Source organism: Dipodomys merriami, unplaced genomic scaffold, assembly GCF_024711535.1.
Source record: "Dipodomys merriami isolate MVZ:Mamm:240054 unplaced genomic scaffold, mDipMer1.0.p SCAF_20, whole genome shotgun sequence".
Taxonomy (NCBI): Eukaryota; Metazoa; Chordata; class Mammalia; order Rodentia; family Heteromyidae; genus Dipodomys; species Dipodomys merriami.
This window is the reverse complement of record NW_027203382.1, coordinates 21,209,597-21,228,091: the sequence shown is the minus strand read 5'-3', so window position 1 is coordinate 21,228,091 and position 18,495 is coordinate 21,209,597. Positions and strand designations below refer to the sequence as shown.

Below are 18,495 nucleotides of genomic sequence, written 5' to 3'. Positions count from 1 at the left end.
TTTGGCCCAGGCTGACTTCCAACTGTGATCCTTAGATTTCAGCCTCCTGAATAGCTAGGATTACAGGTGTGACCCACCAGCACTTGGCTATTTTTTAAATGTTATGTTTAAAAAATCTTGTGCACTGATGACTTACACCTATAATCCTATCTACTCAAGAGTCCGCTGGAAACTCAGGCAAACCTACAAGATTTTTGGAAATCAGATATCTGGAACTGGAGTTGTGGCACAAGTGGTAGAGTGCCAACAATGAGTAAAAAGTTGAATGAGAGGTGAGGCCTTGAATTCAAGTCTAATACCAGCACATACACATAAAAAAAGAGAAAAGAAAAATTGTTTTATGTTGAGATATCTCTGAGTCTAATGTTACTTAGGTTAAGGTTTAAAGGTACACTTGTAAACTTTTCTTAGGAACATCAACAATTACGAAATTTATTCTGTTGAGTAGCAAATTTGAATGATTATTCAGGGGGAAAAGCAATCTTTTTTTGGGGGGGGGTCCGGTTGTGGGGCCTGAACTCTGGGCCTGGGCACTGTCACTCAACTCTTCAGCTCAAGGCTAGCGCTCTACCACTTGAGCCACAGTGCCACTTCCAGCTTTTTTTCTTTTTGCTTATGTGGTGCTGAGGAATCAAACCCAGGGCCTCAGGCATGCAAGGCAAGCACTCTACCCACTGAGCCACCTTCCCAGCCCCATGGGAAAAGCAATCTTTATCCCTACTAATCCTCACACAGGTGGTGGTAAGCCGGAAGGGAACCCTTGAACTATGGAAAGTGAATCAAATCCATCAGGTATACTTGTGGGGAGTAGCCTTGCAGGCAGAAAAGGTACACCAGCTAGGTGGGAAAGAGCCTTTGTCTTGACATGGTCAAAACAAAATATGAGGTGCCAAACTATGAAGCAAGGGATAGATTTCCACACTAAATTCATACCTTTCCTCTTAGTCAGTGGGAGCCATGGCACTATTTTGAGGAGAAAAGGTTAACCATCAGCAAAGTGTAACAATGGGTTACAAAGTCAGGAAGAAGACAGAAACCAATCAAAAGAGTAGGACTTCTTAAAATGAAAGAAGAAAACCTTTAAGTAGTATGGTAACAAAAGGAGATAAAGAAGCAGAGAGGGAAATTAAAAAGGAAGTCTTGTAGGAGTTTCAAAACAAGACAAATGAGTATGCAAGAGGGGGGGAGGGATCTAGGATTCTTAGCTTGGATGACAGCAGGCCAGATAAAGTCACTGAGCCCAAACAGGATGAGAAAGAGGTTAGGCATGGCTTTATTTCCCCCCACTGGTTCGTTGATATTGCTACCCTACACCAACTAACAAAGATAAAGCCATCTATCTGACATTGGACTTAACCTACTACTATTAAGAAAGATGTTCTATTTTATATTTAATCCTGCCAGTTTCTTCAAAATCAACTATCCTTACTCCTCCACAAAATGCAGTTACTTCTCTTTTACTACATATTTCAACTATTTGCTAATCTTATATATTAGGACCACCCACACAGCACCATGATCAGAGTGGAAAGAAAGCATGCAGCATGTGGCTCTCAAGGAGGGCTCCCTTTCTTCTCCCTCTGCTCTCTGGTAGCACCCAGCCCACTAACCCTGGTGACTGAGTTGTGCTCACTATAGTTGGTGTTGTAGATCAAAGCTAGTAGTTGCTCCCTTCTTCACGAACATGAATACAAAGGTAGAGTTATAGCTCTTGAAATCCTGAAATCCCAAAGCCTATTTTCAACAATATGTTATTTACTTTTTGTGACTGGACAAAAATACCTGACAAAAACAGAAGAATTTATTTTGGCTCATGGTTTCAGAGGGTTCTGTCCATAGTTGATTAGCTCCATGGTTTTGGGTAGAATAATCAAGAGAAGCTGGGGATGGATGAACTTCTTCACCTCACTAAATACAGGATACAGAAGGGGGAATTTAAGGGGAAAGGGACCAGGGACAAGATGCCCCATAAACTCACCCCTCCAAGTGGCTGATTTCTTCCAGCTTGATCCCATCTCCTAAAGTCTCCAGAACCTCCCAAAACAGTGCCACTTGCTGGAGACCAAGCATCCTCCTGGTCTTGTGGGGACATTCCAATTTTTCAAACCATAGCAAACTTTCTTTTCAACCTGCAGCATCTAGAAGTATTAATATATAAATAAAGCCATCTCTAAATGACTCCTGCCATGGATCACTATTATCTATGTTCTTGGAAATCTTGGTCTCCAGTAACTAAAAATGTTACTTATAAAAGTTAATGAAGTTTCACTAAAGTTAAATCCTATTGTTACATGATATTATAATTTAACATAAGACCAGATTAAACATACACACACATGATTCTGTTATAAGCATCTGTGATTCAGCTTTGGCACATTAACATATATTTCACTTAATGGAGTGTAAAGTCCCATAGAATGGCCTTAGAACCAAATTCCAACAATCATGGCACTGAAAATATTCTTAGGTTTGCTAGCAAGTTAAAAAAATAGTATTGAGTTTTTCCTAGCTTTAACAAATGTAGCACAATTTTTATGTTCAAATCTTTGCTCTCAGCATTTAAGAAATAAAAAAAACAATAATCAGCAATAGTCAAAATGATTTTTAAATCTTTATTGGTACTGTCTTCTTTATGAACTAATCTATTTACATGTTCTTCCAAACTATACCCTTACAATGTAAAGTCAAGTACTTAACTCGATATTAAAACTCGCAAAAAGCAGTTAGCTACTTATAAACATCAGGTACAATTTTAAGTTCTGAATAAAAAAAATTTCTAATGTAATGAATGCTTTGTCAAAATATTAACTGGAAAAGCCTCTAATTTTTAAAATAAAAGTCACAGTAAACAATTACTACGTACACAACAACTTGCTTTTATGACATTACTGAGAAGAGCACTGTGCCCAGCATTAGGCTCTTTTCTCTATTTCTAGAATGCAAATAAAGTTGTCTGTGACAATTATCAGGTTAATACCTTTACATTTTTAGTTGGATTTGATCTTTGTTTAGAGCTGCTAGTCTGAAATAAGTCTTTGTATAAACACCGTACTTGGAAGCCATGAAGATATAGTCATTTTTTTGAATATTTTATAATAGCATTTATTTTGTTATTCACAGGTGCTAGAATACTAAGGTGATTGGAATGTCACACTAAGGAAATTACCTTTATCCTTATTGTATGGATGTCTAATAACTACATATCAGAAATAAAAAGATATTAATACTGACCGAATGCTTAATACATTTTAGGATTACATTTATGCTTTTTTAAAAATAATTTTAGCTAATCTAATCTAGTAACTTTTCTTTTAAAATGAAGCAAGCATTTAGATTTATGATAAATTCCAAACTTTTTTCTTTTAAATGTTGTTTCCCCATTTGATTACTTCTTTTTGGAAGACAGGAATAGTAAGTGAAAAGGGATGCCTTTTAATTTTTGTATTATCTTGTTATTGGAAAGATATGTATAATAAAAGATATGGATGAAGCCACGTGTTGGTGGCTCATAATTGTAATTCCAGTTACTCAGGAGGCTGAAATCTGAAGGTCAAGATTTAAAGACAGCCTCAGCAGACAAATATAAGAGACTCTTATCTCCAACTAATCATCCAAAAGCTGGAAGTGGAGGTATGGCTCAAGTGGTAGAGTGCCAGTCTTGAGTATAACAGTTAAGGGTAAGTTCGAGGCCCTAAATTTAAGTCCCAATACTGGCACACACACATACACACACTCACACACACACACACACACACACACACACACACACACACACACTAAAAAAAAAACATGGAGGAAGAAAAAGTCTCTAAGCTAACATTATATGGTAAGTTTGTTTAAAAAGACAAAATGAAAGCCAGGTGCCAGTGGTTCACCTCTGTAATCCTAGCTACTCAGGAGTCTGAGATCTGAGGATTGTGGTTTGAAGCCAGCCCAGGGAGAAAGGTCCATGTGGCTCATCTCCAATTAACTTTGAAGCCAGAAATGCAGCTGTGGCTCAAGTGGTAGGTAGAAAGCTAGCCTTGAGCAAAAGAAGCTCAGGGACAGCACTCAGGCTCTGAGTTTAAGCCCCATGACCAACATAAAAACAAAATGGGGTAGGTGAATGAAGAAAGGAAGGGGGTGGGGAGAATGAAATCATAATGCATGTTGATGAAACTAGGAAAATTGAGGGGAGGGGTTAGATTGGGAGGCATTTGGGGAGAATGATGAAAGGGGTGACATTGATCAAGATGCATTGCATTTTTAAACTGACTGTTGGAGCTGGGAATGTGGCTTAGTGGTAGAGTGCTTGCCTAGCATGTATGAAGCCCTGGGTTCAATTCCTCAGTACCACATAAACAGAAAAAGCCAGAAGTGGTGCTGTGGCTTAAGTGCTAGCCTTGAGCAAAAGAAGCTCAGGGATGGTACCCAGGTCCTGAATTCAAGCCCCAGGACTGGCAATAAAATAAAAAATAAAAATAAATAAACTGACATGTTGAAGAATAACCTTTTTGTACCACTACTTAAAGATAATAAGAATATAATTAAAAAATAACATTTAAATTTAATTTTTTTAAAAAAATGCAAAAAGTGGCCCAGAAAACTCAACAGACTATTAGTACTTTATGACTCTGTCCTACCAGCTCTACCTTGGTTTAGCTGGCAGCAAGAATAATGGTTGCCCATTCTAATGACAGTGGCTGGCCTTTATAAATTAGATTGTTGCCTACCTGCAGTCACTATTTTTTTTAATTTATATTTTTTGGCTTATACATATTTGTAGCTATCAGTGTTCTCTTTTATGCTTTTGATACTACGGACAATTGCAACTAGTTTGTGATTAATTTACTGAGATGAAAATTTATAAAATCACTAACATGAGAACATGATGTTCTCATAACACTTTAAGCCAATCTAAAATTAAAATTTTTTTTCTAACATAAATTACTATCTTTCTTTACCAATATTTCTTTAAGTCGAAAACCACAGGGAAGTTTTGAGGGGGGGAAAAAGCTTTCATTTTGTTTGAAAGAATTCTTTTAGCAGAAACTGTGTATTACTGGTGTGTTCACTATGCCTAATATGAAACACATTGTATTTTGATCCACCTAACAATGTTGACCAACTAATTACAAGACCTTAAAAGGAGAGGGACTTAGATTTCATCTCCAAGTCTATGTTTTTCTGATATAGACATTTGTGTTTTCTAGCCATCTCTTAAAAATTTACTAATTGCTTAATTTGTTCTGTCTGCAATGACTGTCTCCTTAACAACATTTTTTTGCTTTTGTATTCTTTAGGGAAAATAGGAACAGTTGGCATAAGCACTTTTTGACCACAAGACAGAAGGCTGCAAATCTTGTTGCTGACATTGATATCTGCAATGGGAGGGTGAGGATTTACATTTAAAGGTGGCAGAAACCCAGGTCTGTTCTGCACAATACTATGATCAAAAGAAAAAGCTCCAGAACCACGCCTTTCTAAAATTGCATGATTTCTCCTGCTCAAGGAAGCTGGTGGAATATTCTCCAACAATTCTTTGGATCCTGACAACAGAGAAGGAGATGGTGAGAAGATTTTTTTCTTTCCTGTAACTGTTTTGCCATCTTCTCCTGTTGGAGGGGTCAGACCCTCTGAGAGCTGGGAATCAGAGCTGTAGTGATTAGCACCAGAGTTTCTTTTCTGAACTATACTTTTCAAGGTGGATGCAAATACTGTCTGGTTCTCATCTGGATCCTGGTCAACAGGGATTTCAATACATGGCTGATTTCCTTCCGGAAACAAAGACTGGAAGTTTATTTCATCATATGACATCTTCCTTGAGTTGGCCTGATCAAAGGCTCTGAGTAAATATGCAGTGTCTTTTACATCAATGCTTTGGTGTCTAGTGATGAATCTCTTGGAAAGTGCCAGTGCATTGGTTTTGTAGGATAATTCTTCCTCTGGAGTAATATCTTGGAGCTCTTCTTGTAAAGAGGCCACTCTATTTTGGTGCTTTAATGATGGTGGAGTCTTGATCCAGGCTGGGTTCTGGGATACCTTGGGTCCATTAGAAGCCATTGCAGGTTTCCTTACAGGGGAGCCTGGGTCCCAGGTGTCGTCACTGCTTCTGGAGGGCTCTCGATCTTTAAAGCCAAAAAGTGTCAGGTCAGTTTCAGAAGAGGGCGTTTTGATGTCTATCTCTGATGGAGTAGTGCAGGTGGCTGGGGAGTGACCCCCATCAATATCTGCAGGAGGCATATTTAGGTACTGTTGAGTAGTATGCCTCCCAGAGGGGGATTTTGCCGTTGTTATGATGATGACCTCTTTCCCTTTCGCCTTGCAAGCACTAAGGAGAACATTCAGGGTCTCTCTGTCTTCTGCATTTATGGCATAAATCAGAGCTGAGTAACCAGAATGGTCTTGCAAGCTGAGGTCAGCTCCACTCTTGAGGAGCAAAGAAACCACTTCTGGACCAGCTTTTTCCAAGCAAGCATGCATTAGTGCCGTTTTCCCAGATTTGTCCTGGATGTTGGGATCAGCATTGTTCTCTAACAGGTATTTAACCATCTTGGCTTTACTGACACTCTGGTGATCAACATGTTTGGTCCTACATGCAATCATTAGAGGTGTTTCCCCTCGGTCATTGCTCTCATTGATGTAAGCACCACCTTCTAACAAAAGTCTCGTGAGGCGAAGGCGGCTCTGATGGACTGCTTTGATCAAGGAATTCCCATCACTTGAAATTTCTGTACTTTCATCCATCCTCAAAAGTCAGAAATCAATACCTGGTTATCAAAGAAGATGAAGACCAAAAGGTGAGCCAAAACCAGCATCCCAACTTAAATTTATTTTGCTACTTAAAATTTCTGAAATGTGCAGATATAAATGGGCTATGCTATCAATACTTGTGGAGGAAAGATAGGAATTGCAAAATGAAAGAAATACAGGATGGCAATGACCTTCAAGGAATTACAACTAATATGAAATTTTAGTTATTGTAATTTGAAAGTGTAAATTTTCAAAATCTTTCTTGAATATTTATGATTTAGCTGTAACATAGTACTTTCCAAAATATCACATTAAACAATAATATATGGATTTTCTATCTGTGAGAAATAGCTCCACTTCTGGCTTTTTGATGTTTAACTGGAATAACAGTCTCACAAATTTAATACCTGGGCAGGCTTTGAACTGCAATCCCCTAGCTACTCAGCTTTTGAGTAGCTAGGATTACAGGCGTGAGTCACTGGTGTCCAGCAACTAAAGAATACTTTAAAGAATATCAGCCCACAAAGACAAAAAAGGAGAGAGAACAGCAACACATTTAGAAAGCCAAACAAGCCAATGGTAACTGATTTAACCTAAGAAAGCTGCACCTCATGTCACTGGGGGTAAGGGCTAGGAACTAAACCCAGGCCTAGTACAGAATTCTCAAAATATGCAGCCTCAGGAAATTACAGAACTGAGATTAGGGTGGGTGGTGAAGACTTCAGCAAAGATTAGGAGGGTCTGGTGAAAAGCTGTTAGAAGCACAAAGGCTGTGCTAATTGAAGTGTAATCTACCTTGGGCCAGCAGCAGAAAGCGGCTGAAAGCAGACAATCTTAGGCTCCAGCCCTGAGCCACTGAATCATAGCCTAAATTTTGCCTGGCTGCAAGTTTGAGAAGTGCTACCACTGTGGTTCCTCCATCACTAATCCCTGACAGGCAGACCCTAAGGGATGTCCAGAGATTTGTTCTCAAAAAAAGATGAAATAGTAGGTGTCTGGACTGGAGATGCTCTTCTCTTTGGAGCAAAAGCTGGGGAGAGAGGAAAGGGCGGGGTTGGCAATTGTTTGTATGCTGACCATTACCTAAAAGGACTCACAACCCACTTCCCTCAGCTACACTACAAGATGGTTGGCAGCCTACCTTACCTCCTGGGCAAAAACTGCTATACTCTTCTCTCAAGACTAGGACCTGCCTAAGAGAAAGCACATAAGGTACTGAGCTCACATGTCACCAGATCACTGCACAATAATGATGACTACAGGTGACAAGCCTCACCTGTAGGCTCTGGGACTCTTACCATTTTTTCAGACCCAACTCTTTGTCTATGAATAGTCCAAACAACAACAACAACAAAAAAAACAACAGGAAACAACCAGAAGGCCTCTTACATTAAAACAGAAACCAAAACAAGTAGGAAAAGTAACTTGGAGGAAACAGGTTGTAGTTAGGAAAATGAAAACTTCACTCAGTGAGATGTTGTAAGCATGAAACAAGAGTAAGAAGATTCTTTGACAAAGTGATATTCAGAAAATACAAAAAGAACTCTCAAAAGGAAAGCGTATAATACAAAACTGCAAAACTCAATAGAAGAGTTGGATGACAACGTGATAAAATCTCTAACATACTACAACGTGATAAAATCTCTAACATACTTAATCAAAAGAATAACAAAAATGGGGGCTGGGAAGGTAGCTCAGTGGTAGAGTGCTTTCCTTGCATGCATGAGGCCCTGGGTTTGATTCCTCAGCACCACATAAGCAGAAAAACCTGGAAGTGGCGCTGTGGCTCAAATGATAGAGTGCTAGCTTTGAGCTGAAGAGCTGAGGGACAGCACCAGGCCCTGAGTTCAGGCCCCATGACCAGCAAAAAAAAAAAAAGAAAAGAAAAGAAAACAAAACAAAAATGACGACAACAACAACAACAACAACAAAAAACGACAGCACCAGGCTAGGAACTCCAACATTCAAATAGAAGTTCCAGTAAGGAAAAAAAAAATAATAGGAAAAAGAGATAGCAAGAGAAGGATAAAATTTCTAGGACAGGCGATGGTAAGTGTCTCACACCTGTAATCCCAACAACTTTGGCTAAGATCAGGAGAGTTGTGCTTCATAGAATAGAGTGGGCAAAAAGTCCACCACCTCATCTCAACATGTGATAACATGCAGCTGGCATCTCAGCTACAGCGGGAAGTATAAAATAAGAAGTTCATGGAAGTGGTGCTGTGGCTCAAGTGGTAGAGCGCTCGCCTTGAGCTGAAGAGCTGAGGGACAGCACCCAGGCCCAGAGTTCAAGCCCCACGACCAGACCAAAAAAAAAAAAAAAAGTCTCAAACATTTGGGCTGGGAAGGTGGCTCAGTGGTAGAGCGCTTGCCTTGCATGTCTGAGGCCCTAGGTTCGATTCTTCAGCACCACATAAGCAAAAAGAAAAAAAGCCAGAAGTGGTGCTGTGGCTCAAGTGGTAGAGCGCTAGCCTTGAGCTGAAGAGCTGGGGGACAGCGCCCAAGCCCAGAGTTCAGGCCCCATGACTGGACCAAAAAAAAAAAAAAAAAAAAAAGAAGTTCATGGTCCAGGATTGCCTGGGAAAAAAAGCAAAACTGCATCTAAAAAATAAACCAGAGCCAGGCACTGGTGGCTCACACTTGTAATCCTAGCTACTCAGGAGGCTGAGAGGATGGCAACTTGAAGGTAGCCTGGGCAGGAAAGTCCTTAAGAGTCTTACCTCCAATTAATCACAGAAAAAGCCAGAAGTGATATTGTGGCTCAAGTGGTAGAGTGCTAAACTTGATCAAAAGTTTGCCCAGGATTGGCAAAAATAAATAAACCAGTGCAAAAAGGGCTAGAGAGTAGTTGAGTGCTTGCCTAGCAAAAGTGTGAGGCCCTGAGTTCAAAATCTCAGTACTACAAAGAAGGAAAAGGAAAGAAGTGAGGAAGGAAAAGAGGGAGGAAGAGAGGGAGGAAGGGAGGAAGGAAAGAAGGGAGGGAAGAAGGAAGGTAGGAAGGGAGGAAGGGAGGGAGCAGCAAGGGAGGGAGGAGGGAAGGGAGGGAGGGAAAAAAAAATTTATAGCTGAGCATGCTGGTGCATACCTGTCATCTTAGCACAGACGGGAGATTGAGAGTTTGGGACCAGCCTGGACTACAAAGACCCTGCTTAAAAAAAATTCTAGGTTCGCAGATGTGAGTTACCAAATTGAAAAGGCCTAATTACAATATAGCACTATGAATGATATTGACCTTGACACATGCTTGTGAATTTCCAGAACATAGAACAGAAAAGATTGCATGGACTTGTAGGAGTAGGTCAGGAAGGTGCTTCAGGGTGTGGAGATAAGTCACATATGAACTGATCAAGAATCGGCACAGATGCAGATATGGGAACAACAAGAATGGAACATAATGGAGAAATGTCTTTAAAAATCTGAAGAAAAAATTATCCTAAGCTTTGAAGTCTATATTTAGCCAAACTATCAAGCAAGAATTAACTGGAGGGGCTGGGAAGTTGGCTCAGTGGTAGAGTGCTTGCCGTGCATGCCTGAGGTCCTGGGTTCGATTCCTCAGCACCACATAAGCAAAATGAAAAGAGCCGGAAGTGGCGCTATGGCTCAAGTAGTAGAGCGCTAGCCTTGAGCTGAAGAGCTGAGGGACAGCACCCAGACCCAGAGTTCAGGCCCCACGACCGGACCCCCCCCCCCAAAAAAAAGAATTAACTGGAGCTATGCTCCATCAGGATGAAATAGTGAACAAGTGAACATGAAAATGACAGAAGACAGATCTTTAGAGAAGAGATGTGCTCAACACCTCCCCTGCAGCCCCGCACGCCGCTCCCCCCAGAAAAATGCTAAAGAGCTGCCTATGGGACACACAGACATCCTCTCTAGGATCCGCCTGCCATTTTACCATGTACCACCTGAGAGCCTGCCTGCCCATCAGTTCTGGTTTCTACTTGCTGTGTCAAGATACACCTGTGCTTTCTCCTTGTCCTGCTATCTGTGTGTAGGCTGACAGTGCTCACTTCTGCTCTTCTCATTCACCATGTTCTGACGTCTGGGAGAAGTCCTGGGCTCAAGAGAAGGAGGGAACAGCCCTCTCCCTTTGCATCCTAGGACTCACTGCTGATCTTGAGGTCATCTCGTTAGTGCTCAGGGATGCTGAGCATTCTTCATTTGTCTCTTTTGTGCCTTTCACCCAATTAAGTAATTATGCTATTTAGGGGCCATTTATAAGTAGAAAATAAGAAGGAAAAAGGAGTGGGACTCAGGAGAACAAGGCAAGTCGGGAGGGACATTGAGCTTCACATAATGTTCTGTCTCTCAACTTAGACGGTATATATAAATATATAAGGGTGTCTGCTTTTTATTCTTTAACTAGTATTTATTTTAAGCCAGGCACTGGTGGCTCACACCTGTAGTACTAGCTACTCAGGAGACTGAGATCTGAGGATCATGGTTCAAAGCCAGCCCAGGCAGGAAAATCTGTGAGACTCTTATCTCCAGTAAACTACTAGAAAACCAGAAGTGGCACTGTGGCTCAAGCAGTAGAGCACTTGCCTTGAGCTGAAGAGTGCTAAGATAGCACTCAAGCCCCATGACTGACCCCCCCCCAAAATAGTATACATTTCACATAATCTTCTGTATGATACTGTTCTCATTTATTTATTGCAAATAGAACATGTATAAGAAAGAGAGCATATGTGAACATATAACATTATTAGAATTTAGTCATAATAAATTTTGTTTATATTTGTATATATACAAATAATGTATTTAGAGTTGAATTATTATTGTTATTATTATTATTATTGTGCTGGAGTTTGAACTCAGGGCTATGAATGCTTAGCTTGCTTGCTCAGCTGGCACTCTACCACTTGGGCCATGTCCCCAGGCCTGCTTTTTGCTGGTTATGTGGAGGCATGGTCTCATGAACTTTTCTGCTGGGACTGGCTTTTTTTTGGTCAGTTGTGGAGCTTGAACTCTGGGCCTGTGAGCTGACCCTGTGCTCTTCAGCTCAAGGCATTTACTCTACATGTGAGCTACAATGCCACTTCCAGTTTTTGTTTTGTTTTTTTTTTTTGGGGGGGGGGTCCGGTCGTGGTGCTTGAACTCTGGGCCTGGGCGCTGTCCCTCAGCTCTTCAGCTCAAGGCTAGCGCTCTACCACTTGAGCCACAGCACCCACTTCTGGCTTTTTTCTTTTTGCTTATGTGGTGCTGAGGAATCGAACCTAGGGCCTCATGCATGCAAGGCAAGTGTTCTACTACTGAGCCACCTTCCCAGTCCCTACTTCCAGTTTTTTGAGTGGTTAATTGGAGATAAGAGTTTCACGGAGTTTCCTTCCCAGGCTGGCTTTGAACCGTGATCCTCAGATCTCAGCCTCCTGAGTAGCTAAGATTACAGGTGTGAGCCACTGGTGCCTGGCTGCTGAAACTAGCTTTAAACCATAGCCTCCTGAGTAGCTATATGCAGCAAAAGGTATTATTGACTGTATTCATGCCTAAATATTTCATCTGAGTACTGTGAGTTCCTAAAAGGTGGTATTCCACTTGGTTATCATTCATGATGCAAAAACAAAGGTCAATTATTCAATAAACATGTCCCTAAACAAGTGGCAGTGAGTGCTTTGATATTATGCCCTCCCATTGTTACATGCCAGACCTAAACATACCAGTAATGCAGGAAGGCAGGAATTAAGAATCTGTAGCAATCTGGTTCCAACTCAGAGCTCTATTCTGGAAACAAAGCATTTCAAAAGAGCCCATGTGAGACAATGAGTACAAAAGAAACCTCTTAGCATTTGTTCACAAACAAATGGTTTTGATATGGCTAAGAAATTTGCAGGAGTAAGTTGGAACATAATAGCAAATACAGAAAGCACTTGTTAACTGCAGTCCAAGAAATATACTTCCAATTATTAAAACATACACACACACACACACACACACACACACACACACACACACACACATGTTAAAAAAACTTGGACATAAGCATTTGAAAAAGATATTCAAATACGAACATGTAGCAGGGTGCTCTAATTGAATATTATAATATCCTACACTTTCTATAGTTTGGAAAGTCTTTTTTTTTTTTTGTCGGTCATGGGGCCTGAACTCTGGGGTCTGGGCACTGTCCCTCAGCTCTTTAGCTCAAGGCTAGTGCTATACCACTTGAGCCACAGTGCCACTTCCAGGTTTTTCTGCTTATGTGATGCTGAGGAAATGAACCCAGGGCCTCGAGCATGCAAGGTAAGCACTCTACCACTGAGCCACCTTCCCAAACCCTATTTGGAAAGTCTTTTACTTGTTTTAGAAGAACTTTTGGGGGAGCTATCAGACTTTTTACCCACTCTTATATAAAGGATCTTCTCCACAACATTAGACCTGGGTACTTCCTAGAATCACGAAAGAGAAGAATAGCTAGCAATGTGCTGGTGATGGGATGCCTGAATCTGGTATTGGAGTCAGGATACCTAGACAGGATGACCTAGGATCATTTTCCATAGGCCCTCTGAGTCCTGTGGAAAGGAGAATGCTGTGACTCCAGAGTCTCAGAGAAGCTGAGCAGCACCCCAACTGGATGTCCATGTATATAATGGCAGACTCTCTCCCTAGAGGCCTGGAGTGTTGTCTCGAAAACATGATGCCATGATGTTTGTTATTTCTTCTTTACTTTATCTATCTATCTATCTATCTATCTATCTATCTATCTATCTATCTATCTATCTATCTATCTATTTATGTCGGTTGTGGGGCTTGAACTCTTGGCCTGGGCGCTTTCCCTGCATTCTTGAGCTCAAGGAGAGAGCTTTACTGCTTGAGCCACACTACCACTTCTGTTTTTCTAGTATTTTATTGGAGATAAGAGTCTCACGGAGTTTCTTGTCCAGGCTGGCTTTGAACCGTGATCCTCAGATCTCAGCCTCCTGAGTATCTAGGATTACAGGCATGAGCCACTGACACCTGCAGCTTTTCTTATTTTTTAACAGACAGTGCCATGCTATGTTTCCAGGCTAGCCCTGGGCTAAAGCTATCTTCCTGCTTTAGCCTCCTGAGCAGCTGGGATTATAGAAACATGTCACTGCATTTTCTATCATGGCTATTGAAGCCACTTGGTTTGTTCCCACTTAGTACAATTCTGTTGTTGCTTAAACAATAAAACGTGCAGAGAAAAAAAATTGTTAAATACTTTATCCTCCAAATGCATAATACATGTATGGGTTCCTAGTGTTCATTGTATAATCTGTGCCTTACTGGAATATTTCCTGTGTTTTTAGTCCTTTATCTTCTTTCAGGTAGTTCTTTTATCTTGCTTTATCCATTTATACACCAAAAGTGCCAACATTTAAGCCTGACTTATATTTCACTATGTTTGATGTGACTACTTCCCTGCCTTGAATGTTCTTTCATCCTGTCTCCTCCTGTGAGAAGCATCCTGCCTGAACACCGAGAACTGGTGTCATATTAGTGTCCAATCAATTCCTTTGTTACATTTTAGACAATTCTGAGGTTCAGGTACCCCTTTCATATACATAATCAACTGGAAAGAGCTCAGGGTCAGATAGAGCTAGATTTCAATTGTGATTCTCCTTCTTACTAGATACTTATAGTATGTCTGGTTAAGTCTTAGCCTCTCAGATTGAGTTCATCTCCTGTGCAATGACAATTGTATATCACTAATTCCATGCAAACGTGAAAATGAAATTGTACAATGTTAGAAGGAGACGTTTTTCTGTTGTATCTTCTGCTCACTATTTTTTAATGTATCTCAAAATTTAGCCTTCTTTTATTTTGATCACATCTCAAATCTATAACCTATTTAAGCAACAGCTAAAATGTTGAAAAAATGTTTAGAATCTATAATAATAGTTGGTAAAGTATGCAAGGAATTTAATAATTGGGCAATGTCCTTTATGTATGTACATTTTCCAAATACCATTATTTCAGCATCATTGTAAGATGTTAATTATTAACCATATTAATCTTTAACAAAACAAAGATTGATTCTCTGGACAAATGGATCAGAAATGCTCCAGACTTGCAGACAGAATGCTGAAAATGAGGACTAAGAGCCTGTGGGCTGAACAGTAGTATCCCTTGCTCTGTCCTGCTACTGGGGCACTGGGAGCCAGAAAAAAAAATGTAAAAATATTGCATTTAGAATTTTGTGCCCTAGTAAAAATATCTGTTGATAAATGAAGCAATTCAAACCATAACGACACATACCCTTTGAAGCAGACACCCACTCCAAACAGAAATAGAAAATTACCTGAAAACATGATTCCAGATTTCATAGTTTACTTTTGTCTCTTCTCTCCCCTTAGATGAGGTTTTCTACCACCAGCTGTCAGTTCCTACCAAGGAAATCAAAGCTATTCAGACTCATATAAACACCAATGATTTGTTACGCGCATTTGGAGTCTAGTTTTTTAATTCCTTGTTAAGAAATCTTTACAGTGTTCAGTTTATCACATTTCACTGATTATGAGTTTGTAAAAACATCTGGAGTGGATCCTTTGCACAGCAACTGGGTATGTGTCTGTTTGTAGAGTCTGACCAGCAGTGAGTGCTTGGTGGAGGGCGTAGAGAGCCTGGTCACTCACGTGGCCCCCATTTTGTGAAGCTGAGGAGACTGAGGAGGGAAAGCCCCTCATCTTACTCACTTGCCTGGGGTTTAAATGCAAGGTTCTGTGTTTTTACCTTAATACCTCCATGGTAGTGAGAATGTGGGCTGAAGTGCTTTGAAAGCCATCTTGGAGGTGACAGGCAGGAATTTTCCTGCAGTTATATTTTTTTCTCCCCATTCCCCTTCCCTCTCAGATTTCCTTTCATTAGGACAATAGGGACATTTCCCTTTCTGCCTTTACTAATATCTCCAAGGAGGATCCATGCTCCCTCCCATAAAACGAGTGGTTTGGCGATGGTAGAGGAGGGCCCGCTTGAAGATGGGGGGGGCATCATAAATGGGTGTTAAGCTCAGAACTCACTCCTTTCCCCTGTCCCTAGTCACTGGCATTCTACATTCTGTGCAAGAGGCATCAGGAACCTGGGTTTGCTCTCTCACTTTCTTTTCAAGTTATCAACATATGAGAAGTCATTCTAAACTAGAAATAATATCTACTTTGTAGCAGATGATTGTGAGGATTTTTATAAAACCTACATACACTTGCTACTTAGGAATTCAATAGATATCGGTTTCCAAATATAAATCAGCAAGTAAGAGTCCCTGCCTATGTGTTCCCCTCTGGGCTTGGTGGGATCTGACAATGAAAGGCCAAGTTTAATACATCAATGGCTTCTCCATCCTAAGGATCACATGAGCCTGTTGCATAGATTCCTCATTCCCGTCCTATCCGCAGTCAACCTCTGTCTCCAGCTTACATAGAGTTGTCTCCATCTTCACCCCGGGATGGTTTGATGCTTAACTTACCTAGTGGAGAGAAGAGCCAGGTCAGTTGCCATATCCCAGAGAAGGGTTAAGGGAGCTCTCAAGTCCTAGGGAGACTTAACATTGGGATGGAACTGACCTGGATGGGAGGTTTGCTGATCTTCTGAGGCCTGGCGAAACCCAGAGTCCCAATGGGCAACACAAAGCCAGGATGTAGATGCAAACCTGCCAGCCACAAGCTCAGCGTGTCTCCTCTCTAGCTAGAAGAAATGTGCTCCGTCCCCAGCAAGGAGAGGTGCAGAGCCAGCGCAAAAGGCTGTACCTGAGATGGTCTGGAAAAGGGAACGACTGGCCGGCAAGAGTGCACTTCCCAGCTACTGGTTCCTAAGAGATATTCAGAAACAGCCCAAGGAAAAGAGGAGTTGGGAAGCTTTTGTTGTGTTTCCCACAGCTATTTTCTAGTTCCCTCAGGCCTGTAGGTCTGGGCCACAGGGCAACTGATGCCCCACCATCTTTGCGTAAATCCCTTCCTCGGCAGAAGAAGAGCTAAAAGAAGAGGCAGGCAGACAGAACCTCAAACCTGCACCTACCTACCTCCAAGTCTTTGAGAACCAAGGTGAGTGGATGCCCGAGCTGCTGAGAAGGCTGGTGGCCCCTTCACGGTCCCTCCCCCGCGGTCGTTTCCTCGGATTTTTTCAGGAGCAGGAAGGAGCAAGGGCAAGGCACTGTCAGAGAAGGGCAAAGGAAGGTGACTGGGGCGACAGTGCTGGGGCACGGGTGGGGGCGGGGTGCGTAATTCGTCGTCTCCTCTCTACGCCAGGGCCAGGAGCGATTGCCATCCATGAAAATAGGCTGGGCTCCGTTGCCTCTGCCGAGTGGCTCCCCGCCTGGGGAACGCGGCCCTTCCTTGGGAAATGGCGCGTCTGGGGAGGGGACAGCCATCGCACTCCTCCTGAGGCAGGTGAGCCTTTGCACGTCCCAGCTGGGGTCTGGTTTCCGAATGCCATAGATGTGCGCGCCCCGGAGCCACGGGGACCCAGCCGCCAACCCCTAGTATGGCTCTTCTGGAACAGCCGGTGGCTGCCAACAGCTCCCAGCCCCCAGCCCGCCCTCGGGGCCCGTCCCGCCCGTCCCGCTGCCCAGCGGCCCTGGCCCCTGCGGAGGCGCGGGCCAGCCCGACCCTCCGACCCGCGCGCTCCCGCGGCGGCGCCGGCACTCTGCACCCCGCGGTCCCCGTCCGCTCTGCGAGGCCCACAAGGAGACAGAACCTGCATCCCAGCTGCCGCCAGCTGGAGCCCTAAGCGGGAGGGCACTGCGGGAGGGGGGGGGGGTGACTCCGGCAGAACGCGCCCCGGGGTGGCGGGCCAGTGGTTCCTTTTGGCTGCAGGGGGTGGGGGCGGCGAGGGGCTGCAGCCCGCGGGCCCTCGGCCGGCCGGGTCTCCCCCGCCAGGGCGCTGCAGTGTCTGGATGCGCGGGAGGTGTGGACACCCAGGGCCTGAGCCGTGGCACCGAGCGGGGCGCACGGAGGCCAGGCGATCGCGGGGCCCCTGGCTGCGCCCTAGATGCCCTTCTCCCAGCAGTCGCCCCGGACACCCAAAGTTTCCCCAAGTGCAGCGGGCAGACACGGCGCAGCACACTGACCTGGGACGCGCTGTCGAGTTGGCGATGGCGCCCGCTGCCTCCCCCGGCTGCTCCCACCCTGGTTGCTGGTGGCCCCTGGGGCTCTGTCGGAGGATCTGGGCTGTGATCTTCAGCACCACGGTGGACCTTGGATCCTGGTAAGTGCTTCCCGGTTCCCGCCCCTGCTTTGGCAGAGACTGGCGGTTGCGGGCGGCGAAGCGCAGCGTTGGAGTGGGAGCCCGGAGGCGCGCACCTCGCCAGACGCCCGGGTGGCGCGGCGCTTCCGCTGCGAGTGACGCGCCGGCTTCCCGCTGCCTGCAGGTGGGGGCGGCGGGCCCGCGCGGCCCCGCTGGCCAGAAGATGCTCCCCGAAGCCCCGCCTTCTGTCCTCACAAGCCCCGCCCCTGACCACCACCACCACCACACCACCCCTCTCTGGCCACCTAGCTTGGGTCCAAGCACAAGGGCGTCAGTGTTTTGTTTTTTGTTTTTTTCTGTAAAGATGATGTTCCTGGGACCGCTGGTCAGCGGCTTGCACCCAACACTCCCCCACCAGCTCATATCAACCCTGCTGGTCCATGATTCTGCCCTTCTCCATGTCCTTCTCTCCTGTTATTATCCCTGTACCCCACTTAGTGGAAGCCAGAGAGTCACACACATCAGCTTGGAGTGTTAGTGTTTTTATTTTATGACCACCTAGCCCTATTACTCTACTATTGAAGTTTAATATATAGCTTAACAAAATTCCACAAAAGAAATGTCATATAT

At 43.4% G+C, this 18,495-nt stretch overlaps 1 protein-coding gene across 5 annotated transcripts; it reads right to left on the bottom strand.

Moving 5' to 3' along the window:
* Positions 1-2,601: 2,601 nt before the first annotated feature.
* On the bottom strand, positions 2,602-17,966 carry LOC138832922 (ankyrin repeat domain-containing protein 34B). 5 transcript variants are annotated; one of them, XM_070031174.1, is made up of 6 exons: positions 17,750-17,966; positions 16,703-16,833; positions 16,008-16,150; positions 14,990-15,074; positions 12,390-12,453; positions 2,602-6,749 (listed from the first exon to the last, which is right to left on the bottom strand). In XM_070031174.1, the coding sequence occupies exon 6, from the start codon at positions 6,724-6,726 to the stop codon at positions 5,200-5,202; it is 1,527 nt and encodes a 508-aa protein (XP_069887275.1). In that variant the 5' UTR covers positions 6,727-6,749; positions 12,390-12,453; positions 14,990-15,074; positions 16,008-16,150; positions 16,703-16,833; positions 17,750-17,966; the 3' UTR covers positions 2,602-5,199. The 5 variants fall into 5 exon arrangements, with proteins under 5 accessions (XP_069887275.1, XP_069887276.1, XP_069887279.1 ...); XM_070031175.1 differs by having other exon boundaries at positions 16,102-16,150; XM_070031178.1 differs by lacking the exon at positions 16,008-16,150 and having other exon boundaries at positions 16,699-16,833.
* Between the last annotated feature and the right edge of the window lie 529 nt (positions 17,967-18,495).

Coding starts and splice junctions, on each gene's coding strand:
- LOC138832922 (XM_070031178.1), bottom strand. CDS start 6,726: ATGGATGAAAGTACAGAAATTTCAAGTGATGGGAATTCCTTGATCAAA.